The sequence below is a fragment of the Vipera ursinii genome (assembly GCF_947247035.1).
Source record: "Vipera ursinii genome assembly, chromosome: 2".
NCBI lineage: Eukaryota > Metazoa > Chordata > Lepidosauria > Squamata > Viperidae > Vipera > Vipera ursinii.
Genome location: NC_139513.1, coordinates 59,251,176 through 59,274,853, shown reverse-complemented (window position 1 = coordinate 59,274,853; position 23,678 = coordinate 59,251,176). Strand labels below are relative to the sequence as shown.

The 23,678-nt window shown below is 40.1% G+C and overlaps 1 protein-coding gene across 3 annotated transcripts in view; it reads left to right on the top strand.

Moving 5' to 3' along the window:
• The window catches only part of CACNA1D (calcium voltage-gated channel subunit alpha1 D), a 272,427-nt gene that overhangs the window by 5,460 nt on the left and 243,289 nt on the right, over positions 1-23,678 (top strand). For all 3 annotated transcript variants that reach the window (XM_083353210.1, XM_083353209.1, XM_083353211.1), the window contains exons 2-3: positions 2,485-2,803; positions 5,898-6,003. In XM_083353210.1, coding sequence (XP_083209336.1) covers positions 2,485-2,803; positions 5,898-6,003 — 425 coding nt within the window. The remainder of the gene's footprint in view (positions 1-2,484; positions 2,804-5,897; positions 6,004-23,678) is intronic.

Here is a 23,678-nt window from a genome sequence, read left to right as displayed (position 1 = left end):
TCTTTAACAAACCAACCCCTCCCCACCCCCTCCCACCCCTTCCCACCCCAGCCCAATCCTCCCCCCTCCCCTTCCCCCCTCCCCGACTTCCCAGAGCTAAATACAAGGTATAAAAGTAAAAAAACAATAATAAATTACCATATGCTAACAACAATAAGCTATTAGGTCTATCGCACTTTAGCTCTTATAAAATGATTACAAGCAATATAAATATCACATCAATACTTATTCAAATGCTAAATGAAACTTTTTAGTCCCATATTTATTTTGGATGTAATCAATCCATTTTTTCCACTCCACGATATATCGTTGTTGCGAATGGTCTTTCAAATACGCCGAAATCTTTGCCATTTCCGCCAGGTTAGAAACTTTTAAAGTCCATTCCTCTAAAGTCGGCAGTTCTTCCTTCTTCCAGTATTGCCCTATTAAAAGTCTTGCTGCCGTAATTAAGTTCAACATCAACTTAGAGTCCACAACAGTAGTGTCAGTAATAATGCCCAATAAAAACAATTGCGGACAAAACTTTATCCTTTTCTTAAATATCTTCTGCATATTCCACCAGATTTTAATCCAAAATGCTTTAACCTTTTTACAGGTCCACCATATGTGAAAATATGTTGCGTCTTCGCCACCACACCTCCAACATTTAGGCTGGTAGTTCGGATACATACTTGCAAGCTTTTTGGGATCTAAATGCCACCTATAAAACATTTTATAAAAGTTCTCTCTTAAATTTTGAGCTTGTGTAAATTTTACGTTTCTCACCCAGATCTTTTCCCAAGTATCCATTGTAATAACTTCTTGAATATTCTGAGCCCATTTTATCATGCAATCTTTAACAAAGAACTTTTATTATACATAGTGGAAAACTACAACAATATATTACTTTTCAACATAATCGCCATTCAAATTGAGGCACTTGTCATAATGTCTTACAAGGTCTGGACTATTGGGGGGAGATAAAACATTCCAATGGAACTGCTTCAAAACACCGCACCAGTCAGCATGCCTCGACACTTGTTATGGATGGCTTGTCTGAGTTTTCATAACATTTCACAGTGGACTTCTAAACTGATGGTCAAACCACGCTCCATGAAATTTACTAGCAGTACTCCTTCGGCATCTTCACATTTGGCGGGATTTTCTATGGCACCACTTCTGGTGTGTTGGTCCAAAATAATGCTCGCCTGTACACCACTAGACTCACCCAAGAATTTTTGAAGCAGTTCCGTTGGGATGTTTTTGATCACACTCCCCCCACCATAGTCCAGATTTGATTCTGATCAATTACTACTAAGGAATTTCAAACCTTGTAATACGTTATGACAAATGCTTCAATTTGAATGGTGATTATGTCAAAAAATAATGTAATTTTCTAATTTTCTAATGTGTATAATAAAAGTTCTGAATCTGGGAGTGTCTGTCACTGATAACCAAATGGAGATTTATTTCAGAATTGCCCTCGTAATTGGCATTTTGCAACTTATTGTCATGGATTTACTAACTCAGTCACCTCAATTATTGTTTCCCCTATGTTCTTGATTCTTCTTTCACTTGTTTTTGAGTCTACACTTCCTAAAGCCAAACTTCAAAATGCAATTTGAAGAGACAAGCTCCTATCAGTTTCCTCAAGTTGAGATGTGATAGAGGGACTATGTCAGATTCTGAATTCACATTATATTTTGGAAGAAACCCAAGGCCAAAGAAAAGACATTGCCACTGAAAAAAAGACATTGAAAAAAGAATAATTAGCAACAACCAGAAACAATGCCAACCAAAGTGCATGGATTCATATTTTTCATACTTGGTATATGTAATGGGTAAGCAAGATTAATGAATCCAGATTTCAGTGGTGGCAGGAGTTGTCTCTTAGAAATCAGTGGAACAAGTTATTCATTATTAACTGTATTAGTTTCTATGGAAGTACCATTTAATAATCCAATATTTTAAAGAGTATTACAGATCATGTTTCTAGCGGAATATTTCTTTTTGGCTATTTCATTTGAGTTTCCATAGTAATAGATATATTACACATCAGTGAATATCTAATGTTGCTCATATATTCACAGCAAGAGAAGACCACTTTAATGAGATGCTTTTATTTGAATTCCTGTTCTGAGCAGGGTGGGTTGGACTGGCCTTTTGATTCTAAGACAATGAACACTTAAGTTAACACTCTAAGGAAGGAAGAAATTAGATTCCCCCCCTCCCCGCTTCTAAAATAGGTGATGCTCAGCTTCTTAAAGATATATCTAAATGGGAAATTTCTTAGCTTTGCAAAGCATTAGATACATATGCCTGAGATGCTTTTTTCCTGAATCTTTTAACTTCAGTAGAAAGGGTCTGTTGTTTTTTGTGTTTTTTTTTAAAGAAAAGGCCTCAAACTTCCACCAAAACCTGGTTTTTTTTCAAGACGTTTGAAGGAACTGGATGATTTCAGAAAAAGGTAAATTAATTTTCTTCTTCTCTTTTGTTTTCCCACAGAAGCAAGCTATGCAAATAGCACCAGAATTCCTCTTCCTGGTGACAGCCCAGCACTCCAGCCGAACAACACAGCACCTACCAAGCAAAGGGTGCTATCTTGGCAAGCTGCAATTGATGCTGCTAGACAAGCTAAGGCTGCCCAAGGCATGAGCACCACCCCAGCTCAACCTGTAGGATCTCTGTCCCAAAGAAAGCGTCAGCAATATGCCAAGAGCAAAAAACAGGGTAATACATCTAATAGTCGGCCAGCCCGTGCTCTTTTCTGTCTATCCCTCAATAACCCACTCCGAAGAGCCTGCATTAGTATAGTCGAATGGAAGTATCCTTTCACTCAGAGTTTGTTTTATTTCCAGTTCTCTGAGGACTTGAACTTCATATCAGAAAGACACACGTGGGAAACACACTAGAGAGTATGACAGCATCTTTTGCCAGACTGAAATCATATTGTCCTTAAAGTGTTTATTGGAGGTACTGACTGGTCACCCTTGACTAGGACAAGGGCTTTCTCAATGATAGAATCACCAGTATGGAGTTCATGACCCACAGAAGTCTAGAATCCTCCATATCTGCTTTCTTTTAAGTGTCCAAAAACTTATTTTCACTCATTTTTTTCTTTTCTAATATTTTTTTAAAATATTGCTGGCTTGATATATTTACCTTTTACATTAAACACTATGGTTTCTTGGGTGTTGTAATATATAGCTTTTATATTCTATTGTAAAGCTTTTGAAAATATTTAATTAATTTTGGATTTAAATCTTTATTGTTTGCTGTCATGGTAGACTTGCTAGAATGTGTGGGTTATAAATATGATAAATTACCTTTCCCTTCCTAATTAAGGTCAGCCCAGTATCAGCTGTTCCAAGCTAATGTTTCTTATGTCCAATGACCCGGCAGTAAGTCCCATTAAATAAGTGGTAATTACTTCATGGAAGAAGTGTAAATAATACAATTTATGTTTCTAATTTCATTTAAATTAATGTATGCATTCAGTCAGTGTTGAGTTTTCAGTGGAATTTTATGCATGAATTGCAACTTTCATAAAATATCTGTGATTTTTTCTTATTGGACATAGCTTTTTCTTAGATTGTTCTCCCTTAAAAACTGACCACTTTGTGCATATGTAAAATTAATGTACACAAATTGGATTAGATACAAAAATTCTATAGAAAAAGAAGCATTTCCATCAGTGGAATGGAATTTTTGGATTTAACCCAATGTACTTTATATTATAGTTGGATATTGTTTCAACTGAGTCAGCATTTACTGGGCATATTTTGAGGTCAATCAGCACTTACTTATTTACGTCATTGTATGCTGCCTAATCCCATAGATCAGGGGTCTGCAACCTTGACAACTTTAAGACTTGTGGACTTCAGCCCCCAGTCCACAAGTCTTAAAGCTGTCAAGGTTGCAGACCACTGCCATAGATTCTAAGAGGCTAATAATTTGACCATAAAATGAATCATCCACCCAAAAGACACCCCCCCCCCCAATTTCATTCAGAATTAGAATGAAAACCAGAACATCCATATAATTTGCTACCTTTATGCTCTCTGGATTGCAAGGCTACCAGTGAATGGCTACTAAGATTATCCCAAATTGCATGAAGGTTTCTTAAAGTGACAGGAACATGCCTCACTCAAAGAAGTATTCATTACTGCTCAAATCCAACTTCCTGCCACTTCATGGGAGATGTTAACCACAAAGGGCAGTAATCCAAATGAAAATTGATGATAATAATACTATAGACAGTTCTCTCTGCTTCCTCAAGATTGGCAGGCTCAAATAATTCCAGATGGCCTTCCAGGATGAAGACCCAGTTATTTCTATTGTTATTGTCTAGATGGAGTCCATGTCCTCTTAAATCTGAGTGGTTTTATTGAACAAATGCCCACCAAATCAGTATTTAACTAGAGATTGCAAATAGGGATGGAAGAGCAAATGATGTCATTGCATTGTGACATCATTATGGAAATGATCCAGATTGTATAATTCATATTATTGGTTTTATGTCATAATCACAATCTGGGTCATTTCCATGATGATGTCACATGACACAAAGGACATGACATCATTTATTCATCCATTCCTCTTTGCAATTTTCAAAGTATCTGAAGATTTAATTTTAAGAATTTGAAGTCAGGTAGCAATATACATCAGGGGTGTCAAACTGCTGGCCCGTGGGCCAGATGTATCGTGGCAAAACTGCGCCCACCCCATTGCTGGCAATGGAAAAAAAATTGCGATACATCATGACACGTCACATAATGTTGTGAATTTGACATCCCTGATATACATAATAGAGAAGAGTTGGCTTCTAATTAGTTTGTTGTGATTTCTTGGGATAAAGTAGTAACCAGAGGTGTTTTCAATGAGATATGTGGAAAAGGATGCAAAGTATCAACTACATATCAATTACACCATGAGGCTCACTGTCATCATTTTGTCAATGTGTTATGGAGTATGATGGGGGCTGAGTTTGCATCGTGTTTGGATAAGGCCTTTTTTGTCATTGACAAAAGTGCTGAATCCTGCAGGTGCCTCTGTTAGTAAGTGATGTACCTTTGCATCTACTATGCTCATTCTCAGTAATAAAAAAAGTTTGATTTAGTATTTGGTATCTCAAAAATAAGTACAGGATAGTGATTAAATTGCTGAACTGGGGACAAGGAGATCCCTGTTGAAGTCTACCCTGAGCCATGAGTATGCTTCGGGCTCTTCATTATTTCTCAGATGAATCTACCTCGCAGATTAGCTGTTGTGAGGGTGAAATGAAAGAATAGTAGAGCAATTTCACTATTATTGGAAGCAACCTGATGTCTAATGATTCTGAAGCTTTATCCTGTTGACTGAATCTTTGGTAGGCTGGAAATGAAGAAGAGAGATTCTTGCTTTATACTTGCTTTTTCCTGGTTCTTCTTTGATGGGAACTATGGGCACTTAAGTCCAATAAATTTGTGGGTAACTAGGTAGGAATAGCTTGATGTAGACAACTCTGGCTTGGTATTATTCTGTTACTTGTATTTGAGTTCCATTAGTGCTAGTGGTAACTATGATAGATGTGGAGTAGCAAAATTATTTGAAAACATTTTTATAATGATTAAGCATTACTGATTAGATATCTATGCAAGCTACACTATTGTTTAAAAACTGTACTATGAAAAACGTGATGTGAAGTAATAAGAAAATGAAAGGCCCAATTGCTCAAAGACAATTAACACGGGAACATAATTGTCTGTGGAAGGTAGCTGTCAATTTCATCAATCACAAAACAAAATCAAACAATAGGAGCATGCTACTTTAACTTCAGAAAGACGTTTCTTGTATATAATGAAAAAAATAATGCAAAATAGTATTATGACAAATATTTATATATCTATAACTGAATGTTCCTTAACATGATCTTTAAGACCGTTTGACATATTTATATTACTGGCTATTTTTGCCAATTGTGTGGCCTTAGCTGTTTACATCCCATTTCCAGAAGATGATTCTAATTCAACCAACCATGATTTGGTAAGTAGGATTTTTACCTTTATATTTAAAGTGTATTTTAAATACCGGTATTTAAAAAATTTAAATTTTTTTTTAAAATTTGCTCAGGCTCCTCTTAAAAGTTAGAAAGAATTATTTAGTCAGATGAAAAATGTGATTCAACATTTAACCATTAAATGTATTACTTTGTAAGTTCTGATAGGCATATTCTGGTTACTGAAACAATAAGATGCATTACCAGGTGAATGGTAATTGGATTTATAGGTGGCTGCTGTTTAATCTTACATGCTGTTTGCTGTGTCAGTACTCTCTGTTGTTTTATATCTGGCTGTCACATGAACTTTTATTTCTCTATTCATTTTGTTTTGATTGCTTCCTTGCTATCAATAGAAAATATTGAATATATTTTCAAGACAGGAATAATATTCCAGAAAATAACTTATATGTATAATTGCCTTCCTAATCAAATAATTGGTTACATTAGGAAGAATGCTGTTCCTTTAAAGGAAGTGTGGTAGCAAGAAGGTATTCATATAAGTAGATGTATGTTAAAATTATAGACTTGGCTCCTGCTAGCAAAAAGTGTCTTCCAAGCATGGAAGGATGGTTTCTCATTTAACAGAGAAGGAGTGAAGGAAAACATTTTTTCCAGAGATTGCATCAGTTTTATGTACACTCATAATATTTTTTTATTGAAATAAAAATAAGAAAAACTAAGGAAAAATTTAAAAATAGAAAAAAATAAATGCAAAAAAAAGAAAGGGTAAGGGAATACAGAAAATAAATAAAAATCAAACAACAACACACATATAAATTCACTCTAGAACAGGGATGTCAAACTCTCAATGTCACGTGATGTGTCGCGATGTATCGCAACTTTTTTTCCATTGCCGGCAATGGGCTGGGCGTGGTTTCGCCATGACGTGGCCAGGCCACAAGCCGGCAGTTTGACACCCCTGCTCTAGAAGAATTTAAGGATATTTGGGAACAATGTACATTGAACTTACTGTCTGATGCAATAAAAACTGGCTTAAAGAAGTTTTAGAAGACGATGTAACCCAAAAGCAGTCTGTTTTGGACATAGATTTAAAATTGACAGGATACGAGGATGATATTGACAAAATGTTATACAGAACAGGACTGACAAATGAAACTGGATGAAGTTTTAACTGTTAAAAGAAACACACAAATGATAAATCAGAAGAGTGACTTTGACTTGGGCAATAGTCTTACTTTGGATTTACAAAAAATGTGTTATACTTATGAAGGAATTTTTGAGGAAAAGAAAAGAGAGAAGAAATCAGTTTTTGGGATATTACTAAAAGGAATAATCAAGACCTTGAAAACAAAAGTTAATAAAGTTGATTTATTCTATGAAGGTTAAACTGTCTATGATCCTTTTTTTAAAGAGTTGTTAATGGGTTTTTCTTGAATTGGACTCAGTGAAGAGACTCTTAAGATTTGTTAGTAGATATGAAATGGGAAGAACAGAGTTTTGTTTTATTTTTTTTAAAAAATGATAATTTATGGTATTAAAATTGAGGGGAGATGAAAAGAAGATGATAACTTAATTTGTGGGCTATCATTTGAAGGGATTAAATATTAATATTTAATTTGTTTCTAGTAGCTCTTAATGGAATTTTTCTTGATTAAGATGGAATGATGAATTTTTAAACTTTATACATATAAGACATAGGAAGGTTTTTCTTCTTTTGTGTTTTTAGATAAAATGACATGGTATTGTGTAAAGAAAAAGAAATATGAAATTGGTTTACCTATTTAAAGTTAATATACATATGTTGTTATTTCTGGTAGCTCTTAATGGAGTTTTGCTGATTCAGATTGAAAGATGAGGCTTTATTTGCCAATAGATAAAATGTGAGATATGGGATGAAGAGATTTTTGGCTAAAATAATTAGATAAAGTGTTGAATTATTGTAAATGTTTGTACTTGTCTTGATGAAAGAGGAAGGCATTCTTTCAATTCTGTGTACATTCATGTAATATGCTTACAGCTAACTATGATTTCATTAAAATTTTGCCTAGAGACTTCTCAACGCAAGTGTACAGTTGTAAAGTATCTGTCCATGGCTTGCTTTTAGGTTGCTGGATCTTCCAGGTGGAAAATGATGGTTTCTTTTGGCTGCAGTGTGCCAGAAAAGAAACATATGGCTGGTTTTAAGCTCCTCTTTGTGGCTTGGTCCACCGTGAAGAAACCATTGGGCCATTTTCAGTGCTAATCATGGCAATTGAAAAACAAACCAATTATGAGTGGTGACTACCATACACAACTAAGAGCAAAATGACCATGCTTTTCAACCAAAATTGATACACTGTGCCTAGATAGGTGGTAGTAATCTCCACTGTATTTAATAGGATGTTTTTAATTAGATTTGCATTGTTATTTGTGATGTAACTGCAAAAGATACCCCAAAGATTTATGGTTTTATGAAAATGCAATTTTTTAAATATCCTGCACTTATTAAATGAATATAACTATTGGAAATTTTTATCGCTATGCTGGCCTTTCAAACGTGGGTGCAAAATTAAAGGTGTTAATTTAAAATGTTAAAAGCCATGTTGCACTGTTGCACCCTTTTGTATGTGTGTATAACATTGTGATACTGCTTTCTTTATTTGACTCCTCTTGCCCCTCCCCATACCTCTGTGGCTTTTCCCACTATAAATCAAATTGCTGATGTATTATAATGACACCCCCCTATACCTATACCATACCATACCTTACCATACCGCACTGTACAATGTTAACATATTAAGAACTAGTTTGGTGTAATGGTTAAGGCATCAGGCTAGAAACCAGGAAACCATGAGGTCTTGTCCCACCCAAGGCACAAAGCCAGCTGGGTGACCTTGTCCCAGTCATTTTCTCTCCAAAGGACAAAAGGGCAAACCACATCTGAAAAACCTCAGAAATTGGACACAACTGAACAGAAGGGAAAAAATGACAATATTACCATATTATGAGTATGGTAATACTCTGTAACAAGTATTGCATTTGTGTGTAATTATACCGAGAATTCTAATTCTGCAGAGTTATTTCATATTCTCTTGCTTTGGATTCTGTCATGATCCTGAGACAATGGAAGTAACCATGAATATTCAGTGATCAAAAATCTGTGATGTGGCACTAATTCAAAGACTTGTCCTAGAGTAGGGGTCAGCAACCTGAAACAGTGAAAGAGCCACTCGGAACCGGTTCCCTCACAAAAGGAAAAACTGGGAGCCGCAAAAAATGTGTGCACATGCGCATACATGCGCGCATGCGCAGAACAGGGTTTGACTGAAGAGTGGAGCCAAGGCAAGATATGCACCTACCCTGCATATTTGAATTGATTGGTTGAACTTTTTTAGTCCCACTTTTTTTTTGGACTGCACATGTCAGAGGACTGGGAGCCGTAGGAGACGGCTGAAAGAGCTGCATGCGGCTCCGGAGCCGCGGGTTGCAGACCTGTGTCCTAGAGGCATGTGACATGACTATATCTATTATCCAATGAATTGTTTCTGGAAACTTGAGATGAAATGCCTTCATTTTCGAATGCCTTCTGTGTTGTGTGGTAACTTTTATGTAGAAGTTAATTGAAAACTGAGAGGATTTAAAGTAAAGCTGCAGCTGTTTAAATGACCATTTAGAACAGCTATTTAATGGTCTGATTGATGCCATATAGTGGTCATCCAGATTTGGGAGCTCAGAGTTGGAGAAGGAGGCACCTTACTGTTACTTTAAATATAGACATTTGAATAATCCTTAACAAGTTGATAGTCATGTTTGTTGATTGTATTGCTGTTTTCTGGAGATCCTGTCTCTCTGTCTACCTAGCTACAATGTAACTATTATATACATATGACTCCTACATCATTTAACTGTACTATTGTGTGACAACATTTTATTATAGCATAAGCCTTTGAGAACTACCACCTTTTTCTTGGGATGCATAAAGTCATATGCAGATAAAACCTGATAATAATACTGCATGAGTGTAGTGAAAGCACTTCATTATATTCACAAACGCTTAATGCAGTAATACATTCTGGGACACTGCACATCCTCTTCACGACCTGTTTTCCTTGTTACCTTCTGGAAGGAGGCTTTGTGGTAGAACATCCAGGTTTGATCCATATAGTATTAGTTTAGTTTAGTTTAGTTTATTAATATTTCTATACCGCCCTTCTCCCGAAGGACTCAGGGCGGTGTACAGGGCAAGAATAAAACATAAAGTTACAAAAATTAAAAAGTTATTAAATACATGCCCATAAAAAACAATAAATACATTAATAAAACCCCCAATAAAATGATAATAAAAACCCCTGCAATCCCACCCTCAGGCCAGGCCGGCTTGTTCGAACAGGTATGTTTTCAGATCGCGGCGAAAGGAGCGAAGATCCGGCGCCGTCCGGAGCTCAACCGGTAGCTGGTTCCAAAGCTCCGGAGCGCCCACAGAGAAAGATCTCCCCCTGGGGGCCACCAGTCTACATTCTCTGACCGGTGGCACCCTGAGGAGGCCCTCTCTGTGGGAACGCACAGGGCGAAGGGAAGTTGACGCCGGCAGCAGGTGTTCCCTAAGGTACTCCGGCCCCCTGCCATGTAGGGCTTTAAATACCATAACTAGTACCTTGAATCTCACCCGGAAGACAACTGGCAGCCAATGCAGCTCACGGAGCAGAGGTGTGACATGGGAGTATCGGGAAACTCCCAACACAACTCTCGCGGCTGCATTCTGTGCCAGTTGGAGCTTCCGGGTGGTCCTCAAGGGCAGCCCCATGTAGAGAGCGTTGCAGTAGTCTAGTCGTGAGGTCACGAGCGCGTGAGTGACCGTGCATAGATCATCCCGGCTTAGATAGGGCCGCAACTGGCGCACCAGGCGAACCTGGGCGAAAGCCCCCCTAGTCACAGCTCCTATATGGTCTTCCAGAGTGAGCCGTGAATCTAGGAGGACTCCCAAGTTGCGAGCCCTATCTACGGGGGGTAATAATTCGCCCCCCATAACAAGAGGTGGAATGTCCGGATGAAGGTATGCAAAGCCACTCGGTCTTGTCAGGGTTGAGTTGAAGTCTGTTCCTCCCCATCCAAACCCGAACCGCCTCCAGGCAACGGGACATCACGGCGAGGGCATCACTGGGGTGGTTTGGGGTCGAAAAGAAAAGCTGGGTATCATCAGCATACTGATGATACCCAACTCCAAAGCCACGAATGATCTCACCCAGCGGTTTCATATAGATGTTGAACAGGAGAGGCGAGAGGACCGACCCCTGAGGAACTCCACAAATGAGAGACCTCGCGGTCGACCTCTGCCCTCCTGCCAACACCGACTGCGAGCGTCCCCGGAGATAGGAGGAGAACCACTGCAAAACCGTGCCTCCCACTCCCAACCCCTGGAGACGCCGCAGCAAGATACCATGGTCGATGGTATCGAAAGCCGCTGAGAGGTCTAATAGGACCAGAACAGAGGAATGCCCCCTGTCCCGAGCCCTCCAGAGATCATTCACCAGCGCGACCAATGCCGTCACCATGCTGTACCCGGGCCTGAAACCCGATTGGCACGGGTCTAGATAATCCGCTTCATCCAGGACCAGAGGGAGCTGATGTGCCACCACACTCTCAACAACCTTCGCAAGAAAACGAAGGTTGGAGACAGGACGAAAGTTGTTCAATATAGCTGGGTCCAAGGCAGGCTTCTTGAGGAGAGGCCTCACCACCGCCTCTTTCAAGACGGCGGGGAAGCAACCCTCACTCAAAGAGGCCGATATAACTGCCTGGAACCAGCTACGTGTCCTCTCCCGGGCTGCATAAACCAGCCAGGAAGGGCACGGGTCCAATAAACATGTGGTGGTGCTCAGCCTCCCCATGATCCTGTCCACTTCCTCCGGAGTCACAGAATCAAACTCCTCCCAGGTGATATCGACAAGACCACCCGTGTCCTGCTCGACAGACTCTGCCCAGTCAGAGTCCAGACCGGTCCGAATCCGAGCGATTTTGTCCGACAGATGCTGGTTAAACTCCTCGGCACGACCCTGTAAGGGATCCTCCCTCACCTCCTGATTCAGGAGGGAGCGAGTCACCCTAAACAGGGCGGCCGGGCGATTATCTGCGGACGCGATAAGGGCGGCGAAGTGGTTAGACCTCGCCTCCCTTATCGCAGCGAGATAAGACCTAATATAGGTTCTTAGCCGCAATCGATCGGATTCGGATCGGCTGGACCTCCAACCGCTCTCTAGGCCCCATCTCCGACGCTTCATCTCCCGGAGCTCCACAGAGAACCATGGGGCTCGACGGGATCTGCACCGGGTCAGGGGCCGCAGGGGTACAACTCGGTCAAGAGCCTCAGTGGCTGCCCTTTCCCAGGCTTCCACTAAGGTATCTGCCGAGCTGTGAGCAAGGGAGGCAGGTGGGGACCCCAGCGCCGCCTGGAACCTCTGGGGATCCATTAAGCGTCTGGGGCGGTACCATTTGATAGGTTCCACACACCCACGGCGGGGGGTGGCAAAACGGAAGACCAGCCGCAGGAGATGATGATCGGTCCATGACAGGGGCATAACAATTGGGGAGCCCCCACCAAGATCATCTAACCACCGTCCAGATAAAAAAACTAAGTCAAGGGTGTGGCCTCCCTCATGAGTCGGTCCCAAAATTACTTGCGTCAGGTCCATGGCCGTCATGGAAGCCATGAACTCCCGAGCCAACTCGGATGATCCTCCCAGAGATGGTAGATTGAAGTCCCCCAAAACTATAAGTTTCGGGAACTCAATCACCAAACCAGAGAGGACATCGAGAAGCTCAGGCAGGGCTGCTGCTGCGTGACTAGGCGAAAGGTACACCAGCAGCAAGCCCAACTGCGCACCAGGGCTGCATCTCAAAAAGAGAGACTCACACCCGACTATCTGGGGAACGGTGGCCTCCCGTGGACACAAGGTCTCCCTTATAACAACAGCCACTCCCCCACCCCTACCCTGAGCCCGAGGCCGGTGCAGCACCCGGAAACCTGGTGGGCAAAGATCAACCAGAGGAATGCCGCCCTCTGGGCCCAACCAAGTTTCCGTGATGCAAGCCAGGTCCGCCTGCTCACCCTCGACCAAGTCACGGATGAGAGGAGCCTTGTTAACCTTGTGAACTCTAAAACTTCCTCCTTCCGTTATGTATTCAAGATGGACAGTTATTAATAATTTTATGTTACTTATGTGTAAGGGTGTAGGTCAATACATATGTTGTATATAGTATGTTTAAATGTGTGTTATGTATGTGTACACTTTGAGAGCAAACAACTAAATTTCATTTTTAATGGCTGGTTTTAAATAGCCAGTACAAAATACTGGTTTGATTTATTGAAAAATAATCTGTGTATATTTTTGTACAAAGAAGACACTATTGAAAAGCCATTTAAAACTGTTACCTGTTTTATTAGAAAATGCTGTATATATACAGTAATTTGAGGGTGAACTTTCATCCTCATCCTACACCCGAGTTACAGATATTCGCCACTACTACATACAGTAATTTGGTATGTTTTATACAGGTTCATTTCTTCAGGATAATACAAAACTTCTGGAAACAAAAACTTGTAGAAGAATAGTCTGTTGGATCAATTATCTAACCTAAAGGATTATTTTGTTTTAAAACTTTAGGACTTAGATTTCTACTTTGCATTGAGAAGTCTATATAAATAACAAGTATTGTTGTTGGTGTGAGTGGGACATTTAGATTTCATATATATGTCTTCTAAGCAAAGAGTAAGTTTCTTTTTTTCTATCTGAGGGTTGATTTCTTTCAAACATGCTTTCAGCTCTTAAAATCTTTTGTTTTAATAAATTCAGAATTACACTGCTTTCCTGGAAACAGCAAATGTGAGTTCTATATAGTTTGTACATACATACCTTTTAACACAGATATATGTTTCATATTGTGTATGTATGTGTGTGTGTGTGTACGTGTATATATATATACATATATATGTCAAATGTTAACTATTTAGATTACCTTGCTAGGCCCCAGTCATGGGGCAAATATTTATTTCCTGTTTTCAGCCTTATCTCAAAGGCCATCGAAGAGGCTGTAGTCACACCAGACAGTTCATATATTTGTGTAAATTACTAACAAAGAATTAAGCATTTCAGTTTCCCTTAATTCTTTGTTAGTAATTTACACACACACACACACACACACACATAATCCCTTCATGGATTACTGCTTTGTCGTGGCGAAGGGGCTTGCGTAATTCAGTGAAGCTATGAGCTATACCGTGCAGGGCCACCCAAGATGAAAAGGTCATAGCAGAGAGTTCTGACAAAACGTGATCCACTGGAGAAGGAAATGGCAACCCACTCCAGTATCTTTGCCATGAAAACCCTATGGACAGTACCAAAAGGCAAAACGATAGGATGCTGGAAGATGAGCCCCTCAGGTTGGAAGGCGTCCAATGTGCTACTGGGGAAGAGCAGAGGGCTAGTACTAGTAGCGCCAGAAAGAATGAAGCGACTGGGCCAAAGCCGAAAGGATGTCAGCTGTGGATGTGTCTGGTGGTGAAAGGAAAGTCCGATGCTGTAAAGATTTTTTCTCCATAGGAACCTGGAATGTAAGATCCATGAATCAAGGAAAGCTGGACGTGGTCAAACAAGAGATGACAAGACTGAACATTGACATCTTAGGTATCAGCGAACTAAAATGGACAGGACTGGGTGAATTTAATTCAGATGACCATCAGGTATACTACTGCGGGCAAGAATCCCTCAGAAGAAATGGAGTAGCCTTCATAGTCAATAAAAGAGTAGGAAAAGCAATACTGGGATACAATCCTCAAAATGACAGAATGATCTCAGTTCGAATCCAAGGCAAACCATTCAATATCACAGTAATCCAAGTCTATGCCCCAACCACTAGTGCTGAAGAGGATGAAACTGACCAGTTCTATGAAGCCCTACAGCACCTTATAGTATTAACACCAAAAAATGATGTCCTTATCATCATGGGGGATTGGAATGCTAAAGTAGGAAGCCAAAAGATAACCAGAATAACAGGCAAGTTTGGCCTTGGAGTACAAAATGAAGCAGGGCACAGGGTGATAGAATTTTGTCAAGAGAATACGATGGTCATAGCAAACACTCTTTTCCAACAACCGAAGAGATGGCTATACATATGGACATCACCAGACGGTCAACAGAGAAATCAGATTGACTATATGCTCTGCAGCCAAAGATGGAGAAGCTCTATATAGTCAGTAAAAACAAGACCAGGAGCTGACTGTGGCTCAGACCATGAGCTTCTCATTGCAAAGTTTAGGCTTAAACTGAAGTAAGTAGGGAAAAGCACTAGGCCACTCAGGTATGAATTAAATCATATCCCTGTTGAATATACAGTAGAGGTGACAGATTTTAGGAATTAGATCTGATAGACAGAGTGCCTGAAGAACTATGGACAGAGGTTCGCAACATTGTACAACAGGTAACAACCAAAACCATCCCAAAGAAAAAGAAATGCAAGAAAGCAAAATGGCTGTCTGAGGAAGCTTTGCAAATAGCTGAGGAAAGGAGGGAAGTTAAAGGCAAGGGAGAAAAAGAAAGATATGCCCAATTGAATGCAGAATTCCAGAGAATAGCTAGAAGAGATAAGAATGCCTTCTTAAATGAACAGTGCAAAGAAATAGAAGAAAACAATAGAATAGGGAGGACCAGAGATCTTTTCAAGAAAATTGGAGAGATGAAGGGAACGTTTCATGCAAAAATGGGCATGATAAAGGACCAAAATGGCAGGGACCTAACAGGCAGAAGAGATTAAGAAGAGATGGCAAAATTACACAGAAGAACTATACAGGAATGAGCTTAACGTCCCTGATAATCACGATGAGGTGGTCACTGACCTCGAGCCAGACATCCTAGAATGTGAAGTGATGGCCTTAGAAAAGCTGAGCAACAATAAAGCTAGTGGAGGTGACAGTATTCCAGCTGAGCTATTCAAAATCTTAAAAGACGATGCAGTAAAAGTGCTACACTCAATTTGCCAGCAAATTTGGAAAACTCAACAGTGGCCACAGGATTGGAAAAGATCAGTTTACATTCCAATTCCAAAGAAAGGCACTGCCAAAGAATGTTCAAACTATCACACCATTGCACTCATTTCTCATGCTAGTAATTTATGCTTAAAATCCTACAAGCTAGACTCCAGCAGTATGTGGATCGAGAACTACCAGAAGTACAGGCAGGATTTCGAAGAGGCAGAGGAACTAGAGATCAAATTGCCAACATACGCTGGATCATGAAGAAAGCTAGAGAGTTCCAGAAAAACATCTACTTCTGCTTCATTGATTATGCTAAAGCCTTTGATTGTGTGGATCATAACAAACTGTGGCAAGTTCTTAAAGAGATGGCTGTACTAGACCATCTTATTTATCTCTTGAGAAACCTATATGTGGGCCAAGAAGCAACAGTGAGAACTGGATACGGAAGCACTGATTGGTTCAAAATTGGGAAAGGAGTCCGTCAAGGCTGTATACTGTCGCCCTGCCTATTTTACTTATATGCAGAGCACATCATGAGAAAGGCAGGGCTAGATGAATCAAAAGTTGGAATTAAGATTGCCGGAAGAAATATCAACAACCTAAGATATGCAGATGATACCACTCTAATGGCAGAAAGTGAAGAAGAACACATACATACATACATACACACATTTGTACAATGTAGTTGAGAAAAAAATGGTTACAAATTGTTTTCTGCAATTTCCTGCTAGAAAAAAGGGTGCAGCAGCAACTGATCCATCCTGGAAAGCTTAATTATAAAAATGTATGGTTAGATTAATTTAAAGATAAAAATGCTTTTTGTGTAGCTGTGATTTGTTTTATTATTGTCAATTCCTACTCTACATTCAAAAACAGTGATACTCTTTAAAAATGACTGAAGACTTAAAGAAAGGAACAAGTTTTATATTTGCCGAGGCAATGCAGCTCTAGCTATATAATTGATAACTCTGTTGGTGAATTGCTCACTTTACTAAAGAATATTCATCTTTATTCATATCGGATTCTTAGGTACCTTATACTAAACTTTAAAATTTAATCTGTGTTCCATGAAGGCAATCAATCCAGAAGGAGATATAAAGTAAGTCAATGAATTGTATAATTTCTTTAAAAAAACACACAGAGAAGGTTAGATTAATCAAATTACATGCATACAGTAGTATGAATGGCACTGGTAATGTTTATAACTGCAATCTACCATCTACTATCCAACTGAAATCTACCATCCATTCCAAAATGACAATCCTGTCTTTATCTAATATCGTGAAGGTCAGTTTTAATTTCTAGTGAATTCCTGTTAGTTATTTGCTGATAGATTTTTCAGGAGAAGCAGTTTGAGTATCCATGATCTGTTCTCTTCTGCAGTTGTTTGTCTGACATTGGATTCCATAAAATTCATAAATAATATGAGAACTGTGTAAGAAGGCTGCAGTGGTGTTTTAATAAATAAAACCCAGCTGGTGCTACTGTGACATTGCTGGAAGAAAAAAAAAGTCAGCCTGTAATATTGACAGTTTTAAGGTGATGGATCTTTTTTTTAAAAAAAACCCTCACACTTTCTTTATGAGTAGAAGAAAGGCGAAAAAGGCAGGCAGGCCACAAAGACCAAGGAGCCACTTTGGAGAGACTTTTCCCTCCTTCCCAGCCAAGCCATTTCTACCCACCAGTCTGTGGGAAAGATCCACCAACCCAGCTTGATGTAAACGTTTAGGTGCTGGACGAAGAGCAGGCTCCAATTCACTTTTCAGCTGCAGAAACTCGCAGGATAACTCAGAGACAATTTTTACTCTTTCAGCTTTAGGGATATTGTGGGGATAAAAGGAAGGGAGATTCCTATGCAAACCATCTTAAACTCTCGGAGAAAACCAATAACAAATCTAACAAATGCAGAAGATTCCAACCCCTTCATTACTTGTGCTTTAATCCAAGTAACTGATCACAGGAATAACCATTTCTATTGGTTTTTCTTCAGTCTCATTATACATAATAGTGCAGGTTCGCAGCCCACCAGGCTCAAAGTTGACTCAGCCTTCCATCCTTCCGAGGTAGGTAAAATGAGGACCCAGATTGTTGGGGGCAATTAAGCTGACTTTGTAATAATGCTGCTTGGGGTGTGTGTGTGAAAGCCCTAATAAGCAGGCATATACATAGAATGAAGGCTACTGCTAAGCTTGTAAGCCGCCCTGAGTCTTCGGAGAAGGGCGGGATATAAATGGAATTAAAATAAAATAAATAAAATAAAAATATGTATTTTTATTTCGTACATTGTAATAGTTTAGATTTATACTTGCACAGTTAATTAACATACTGTTATTGTATAGCAGGGGTGTCAAACTGCCGGCCCACTGGCTGGTTTTGTCATACCGAAGCTGCCCCCACCCCATTGCCGGCAATGCAAAAAGAGTTGCGATACATCATAACACGTCACGTGATGTGGTGACTTTGACACCCATGTAGTAGAGTGTTTAAACTTTTATTATGGAGACTGTCGTGTTAGTATTTTCTCTCATTTGAGTTTACTTTAATGCTGCATATTTTTAAATTTTGTTGGTCATTGAGTGAATAAGCATTACTGTTACTTAACAAATATGTTTAATGGGAATAAAAACAGTAATAAAGGCAGGATAAACAAACAAACAAACAAACATAAATATAAAACATTTTGGTACGTTTCTTCTAAATCTCTCTGAAAACTGGGAGAGAAATAATTGTAATGCATAAATAGATAATCAACCAACCAGAAGAAGAATTGCAGTGTGAAAATGCTGTATATTTTGTTAGGAATCTCTAGCCCCCTTTTCAAAATAATTAGTTTGTGAAATTTTGTGTATTCCAGAAATACTTAATACATTAGATCTGGTCTCTATAAATTATATTAGAAAATACAAAAACTAAAACTAGACTTGTAATACTGTACAAGTATTGCAATTTTAAACTCCTTTTTCTAGTAAAGACTTTAGTTCATGTGATTTTTGCTTGTGCTAGTCAGGGAAACAAGATATTTCAGGGTTTTATTTTCCTCTTTGATCTCCCTCATGGATAGACTCACTGAAACTATTAGTAATCTTTTATTACAACATAATTTGAAAATCAGTAGTCTTTAAATGTGAGTAAGCCACCATTACCATCATCATCTCATTTTTTATAAGAATTCAGAAAGTTAGTATTCGATCCCACACATTTCATTTTGTACCTGCCTGAATTTTGGAACAATGCCATGTCGCAGTTCTGTTGAGAATTATTCCTTTCTCTCTTTCTTTGTACAATCCAGATAAGAATACAATGAATCTAATGACTGCTGTTTCTTAATTTTAATTATGAACATTGTTGATGGTATTTTCCTTTCTGTTTTTATATCGTTTGGCTTTCTTCCCAGATACTGCTTAGCTCTATTATTTTAGTGAATGCCTCTTCTTATCTCTCTTTGTGCTTCTCACTCTGGGTTTTTTCTTGACTTCTTTTAAGACTTATTATTTCTCCCTTCTGTTCTGCCTTGAAGTGACAGCTTTGTTTGTTGGAATCTACAATGATAGGGAGCATGAATTTTGATTCTTCAGGGGGGATTACAGCTATAATTGCTGCTGCATTATGGTGTTGAGGTATATGCTGTTTATAGCAAAAGAAATTTTTGGAATACTGTCCTGCCTCAGTGATATATAATACACAGAATGATCCTTTTCATTATACACAGAATGATCTTTTCCCATTATATACAGAATGATCTTTTTTCCATTATTTGATGGAGGTATTATTTTTCAAAGGAAATCAGTTTAAGAAACCATTCCATTCAGTTCAGGACATTGGGGGTTTGATATTGATATTCGTGAGGACAGGCAGTCTTGAATTTCAACTTCCATCCTTGACATGGCCAATGTTTACAAATGATGAGAGCTGTAGTCCTGCACCATACATTGTCTGTACATACAGTATTCGCTTCTGAAACAGAAGTTCAAATCCCTGTTCATAAAATCCTAGAAGAGTTTATGCAAATCTCACCCTAACTTTAGAGGTTTGCTATGGCGATCAACTTCTGCTGAGAGAACTTGCAAAGAAACTCTGTGCACATTATATTAGTGTGAAATGTGTTGATGATAATGAACACTTTTTTGTTGTGCTTTCTGTCTCCTTGGGCTGCTTCAATATGTACTATGTTAAGAAAAAGAAGAAATGATATGCAAACTGGAAAATTATAAATGGAGATACTGTCATCAGGACCTGGCCCTTCTGAAGTTCACAGAAGAGGCAGGGTGATTCCACAGTAAAGAGTATCTGGAAATACTCTTGATAATAATGTGAGTTAAAATGCAGTTCTGTACGTGCCTAAAAACTAAATTCTGTGAAGTTTAATAAGGTTTATTTCCCAGTAATATAGATTAAATGCCAACCTAGGAATTGTGTACAGTTTATTGTTTTTATGACAGCTACTAAATAAATACATTAAAGAAAAAATAAAGTAGGATTTTTGGCTCTTATTAAGATAAACTATATCTATATTGCACAATGAACTTCTCATAACTGCATCACTATATATTTATATTATATTCTGGAGTCATTTTGGAATTGGACAGCACCAAAGGTGATTTAAATAAATACACATGCATATTTTTTCATATTATCTGAGTGTTTTTCATATAGAGCAGCTTTGATTGTAGGAAAGAAACACTCCATTAAAGATATAATAATTTGCTAAAGGATATGCACTGATTTCAGACTTGGAGTCACTAGGAGTTAGACAGCATATACATTTAATATATTATTCATGTTGTTATTTCAATCCAAATAAAGATTTGAACAGGGAATGTAGAACAAGTTATCTTGGTTATAACTTCCGTGCAATATCAAAACATTCATTTCTTGCCATTTTTTGACCAGGTTCCAAATACAATATATTTGTTCCAGTGTTTAGATATGCACATATTCCATAAAATTATAAAACAAAACCTGAAGCAGCTCCCTATCAGTGCACAGTAAGACAACACTGTTAGTCAGAATGGCAATAAATAAGTGTTAATTAAACTGATTCTTCAAGATATCCTAACAACTTTTTCAGAAACAAAAAAAGCCTTCTATTTTGCACAGGTCAGTTTTGAAAATAGCTGATTGTGAATTGTCTTTAGAAAGACAGACGCGAGACCGTAGGCAAGATTCGAAAGGTTTATTCGGTTCAGCTCCCGGCAGCTGACTGTCAAAACAATCCGGGCTTTTATAGGGAACTGTCAAAACAACCAATCAGGTAGCAGTATTTTCCCCGCCGTTCTGAGGACGGCCAATCAACGAACAGTACTCTGACAGCTCGGCGGCTGACAGGGAATTCCTCCCAGCTGAGCGCTTAGCTCAGTTCGGAGGACTAGGTTGAAGACTGCGGATTTGACAGTTCCAGGAACTGTCAAATCCGGCGCGTGCACGTTGGCCTCCGGTAGCCCTTTTGACAGCTGTCAACGGGAATGGCGGCCGGCTGGTTGGTGCGCGTGCGCCGTTGCTTCGGGCGGCCATTTGACAGCTGTCAACTGTCAAATGTCGGCTGGGCCGGCTTTTTCTTTGCGGCTTGGAAACTCCTGGTTTCCCGATATGATTCACCCCCTTTCCCCCCCCCGAACAGGTACGTTATGCATAACAATATTTGAACATTTCAAAACAGTATGGTTAACAGGTTCTTTAACAGATGGCGGGTTTCCCTTCCATTCAAAGTCCGCGAGGTATGCGGGGGGCCTTTTGGTTCGGCTGGATCGTCGGGGACAGGGGTCGCTCCCTTCGGGTTGCGTGGCTGGAGGAGTTGTTTCTTGGTGGGGCTCAGCAGGTGGTTGTGGGTCCTGGGGGAGGAATTCATCAGGTCCGGGGGTGACAGCTGGTGGAGACTCGCCCGGAGTTGGTTGCAGAGGGGGGTTGGGCAGTGACCTGGGTCGGAGCTGATCCGAGTGTCTGCGTTGTATAAGTCCAGTCCCAGTGTCCACTGTGTATGATAATGGTCCTGTTTGTTCCAGGATAACCCCCTGAGCCCACTTATCCCTTCCCCCATAATCTCGGGACCAAACATTTTGTCCTTTGGAGAAAGTTTTTGGATGGGTGTTTGGTGTTATTTCGGCTGCCAGTCTGTCGGGGTGGAGTCTGTTGAGTCGTGTCACCAGGCGGCGGCCCCATCGTAGTTCGGCTGGGCTCTTGCCGGTGGATGTGCAGGGCGTGGAATGGTGGGCTAAGAGAAACTGAGACAAACGACGGTGCCAGTTCCCTGTGATGATTCTTTTAAGGGCGTCTTTGGTGGTCCTCACCATAACCTCCGCAAGGCCGTTGGACGATGGGTGGAAGGGAGCCGATGTTGAATGCCTAATACAATTTCTCCTCGTGAAGATCTGAAAGTCATGAGAAGTAAATTGAGGGCCATTGTCTGAAATAATAACGTCGGGGAGACCGTGTGTTGCGAAGATTCCCCTGAGGGCTTGAATGGTTGCGGCAGACGTTGTGCTGTGAACCGGGAGAACCTCCAGCCACTTGGAATAACTATCCACCACTATGAGGAAGACCTGTCCCTGGAATGGCCCGGCATAATCAATGTGGATTCGGGACCAGGGGTTTTTTGTGAGTTCCCACTTATGAATTGGAGCTCTGGGCTGGAGTGGGCGGGATTCTTGGCATAGGTAACAGCCAGCGATGTACTTTTCTATGTCTTGGTCTATCCCTGGCCACCAGACGTAGCTGCGGGCCAGTGCTTTTGTTTTTACGATGCCAGGGTGGCCTTCATGTAATGTGTCAAGTACTTTTTGTCTGTTTTTGGAAGGCACGATTACCCTGCATCCCCAGAGTAAACATCCTAAGTGTGACGTTAGTTCACTTTGCCTGGAGAAATATGGCTGAAACTCTGTGCCTGGGCAAGAGGTTTGCCAGCCTGTGTGCACCCATGCTAACACTCTGCTGAGTGTTTTGTCAGATGATGTTGCGGCAGCAATGTCTTTTGCTGTCAGTGGGCATTCTGGTAGCTCTTGAATAGCTAAGATGTTGCTTGCTGGGGCTGGGTCTGGTTCGGTGTGGGGTAGGGGCAATCTGCTGAGGCCGTCAGCGTGACACATTTGGTGTCCAGGCTTGTATATTAATTGGTAGGAATATGCTGTGAGGAACGTTGTCCAGCGCAACATCCTGGGAGATAAGATTTGGGGGGTCTGACGGTCCCATGTGAATAGTCCTAGCAGTGGTTTGTGATCTGTGTAAATCACAAAGGGGCGGCCGTAAAGGTAATCGTGAAATTTTTTTATTCCCGCAACAATTGCCAGGGCTTCTTTATCAATCTGGGCATAATTTCTTTCGGTTTTTGAAAGTGTTCTTGAATAATATGCCACCGGGGCTTGGGTGCCGTTGCTGTCTAAATGGCTCAAAACTGCTCCGATCCCGTATGGGGATGCGTCGCAGGCTAGGCAGAGGGGTTTGTCTTCTTTGTAGTGGGAGATGGTGGCGTTGCTGGAAAGCATTTTTTTGAGTGTTCTAAAACTGTTTTCGTGGGCTGTTGTCCATTGCCAGGGTGCCCCTTTGTCTAGCAGCCTGTGTAGGGGTTCTGCAACTGTTGCTTTCCCTGGCAGGAAAGCATGGTAAAAATTTAGAAGTCCAAGGAAAGCTTGGAGCTCGGTTTTATTCTTTGGGGTAGGGGCACCTTTGATAGCAAGGACTTTTGAGTTCGTGGGGTGAATT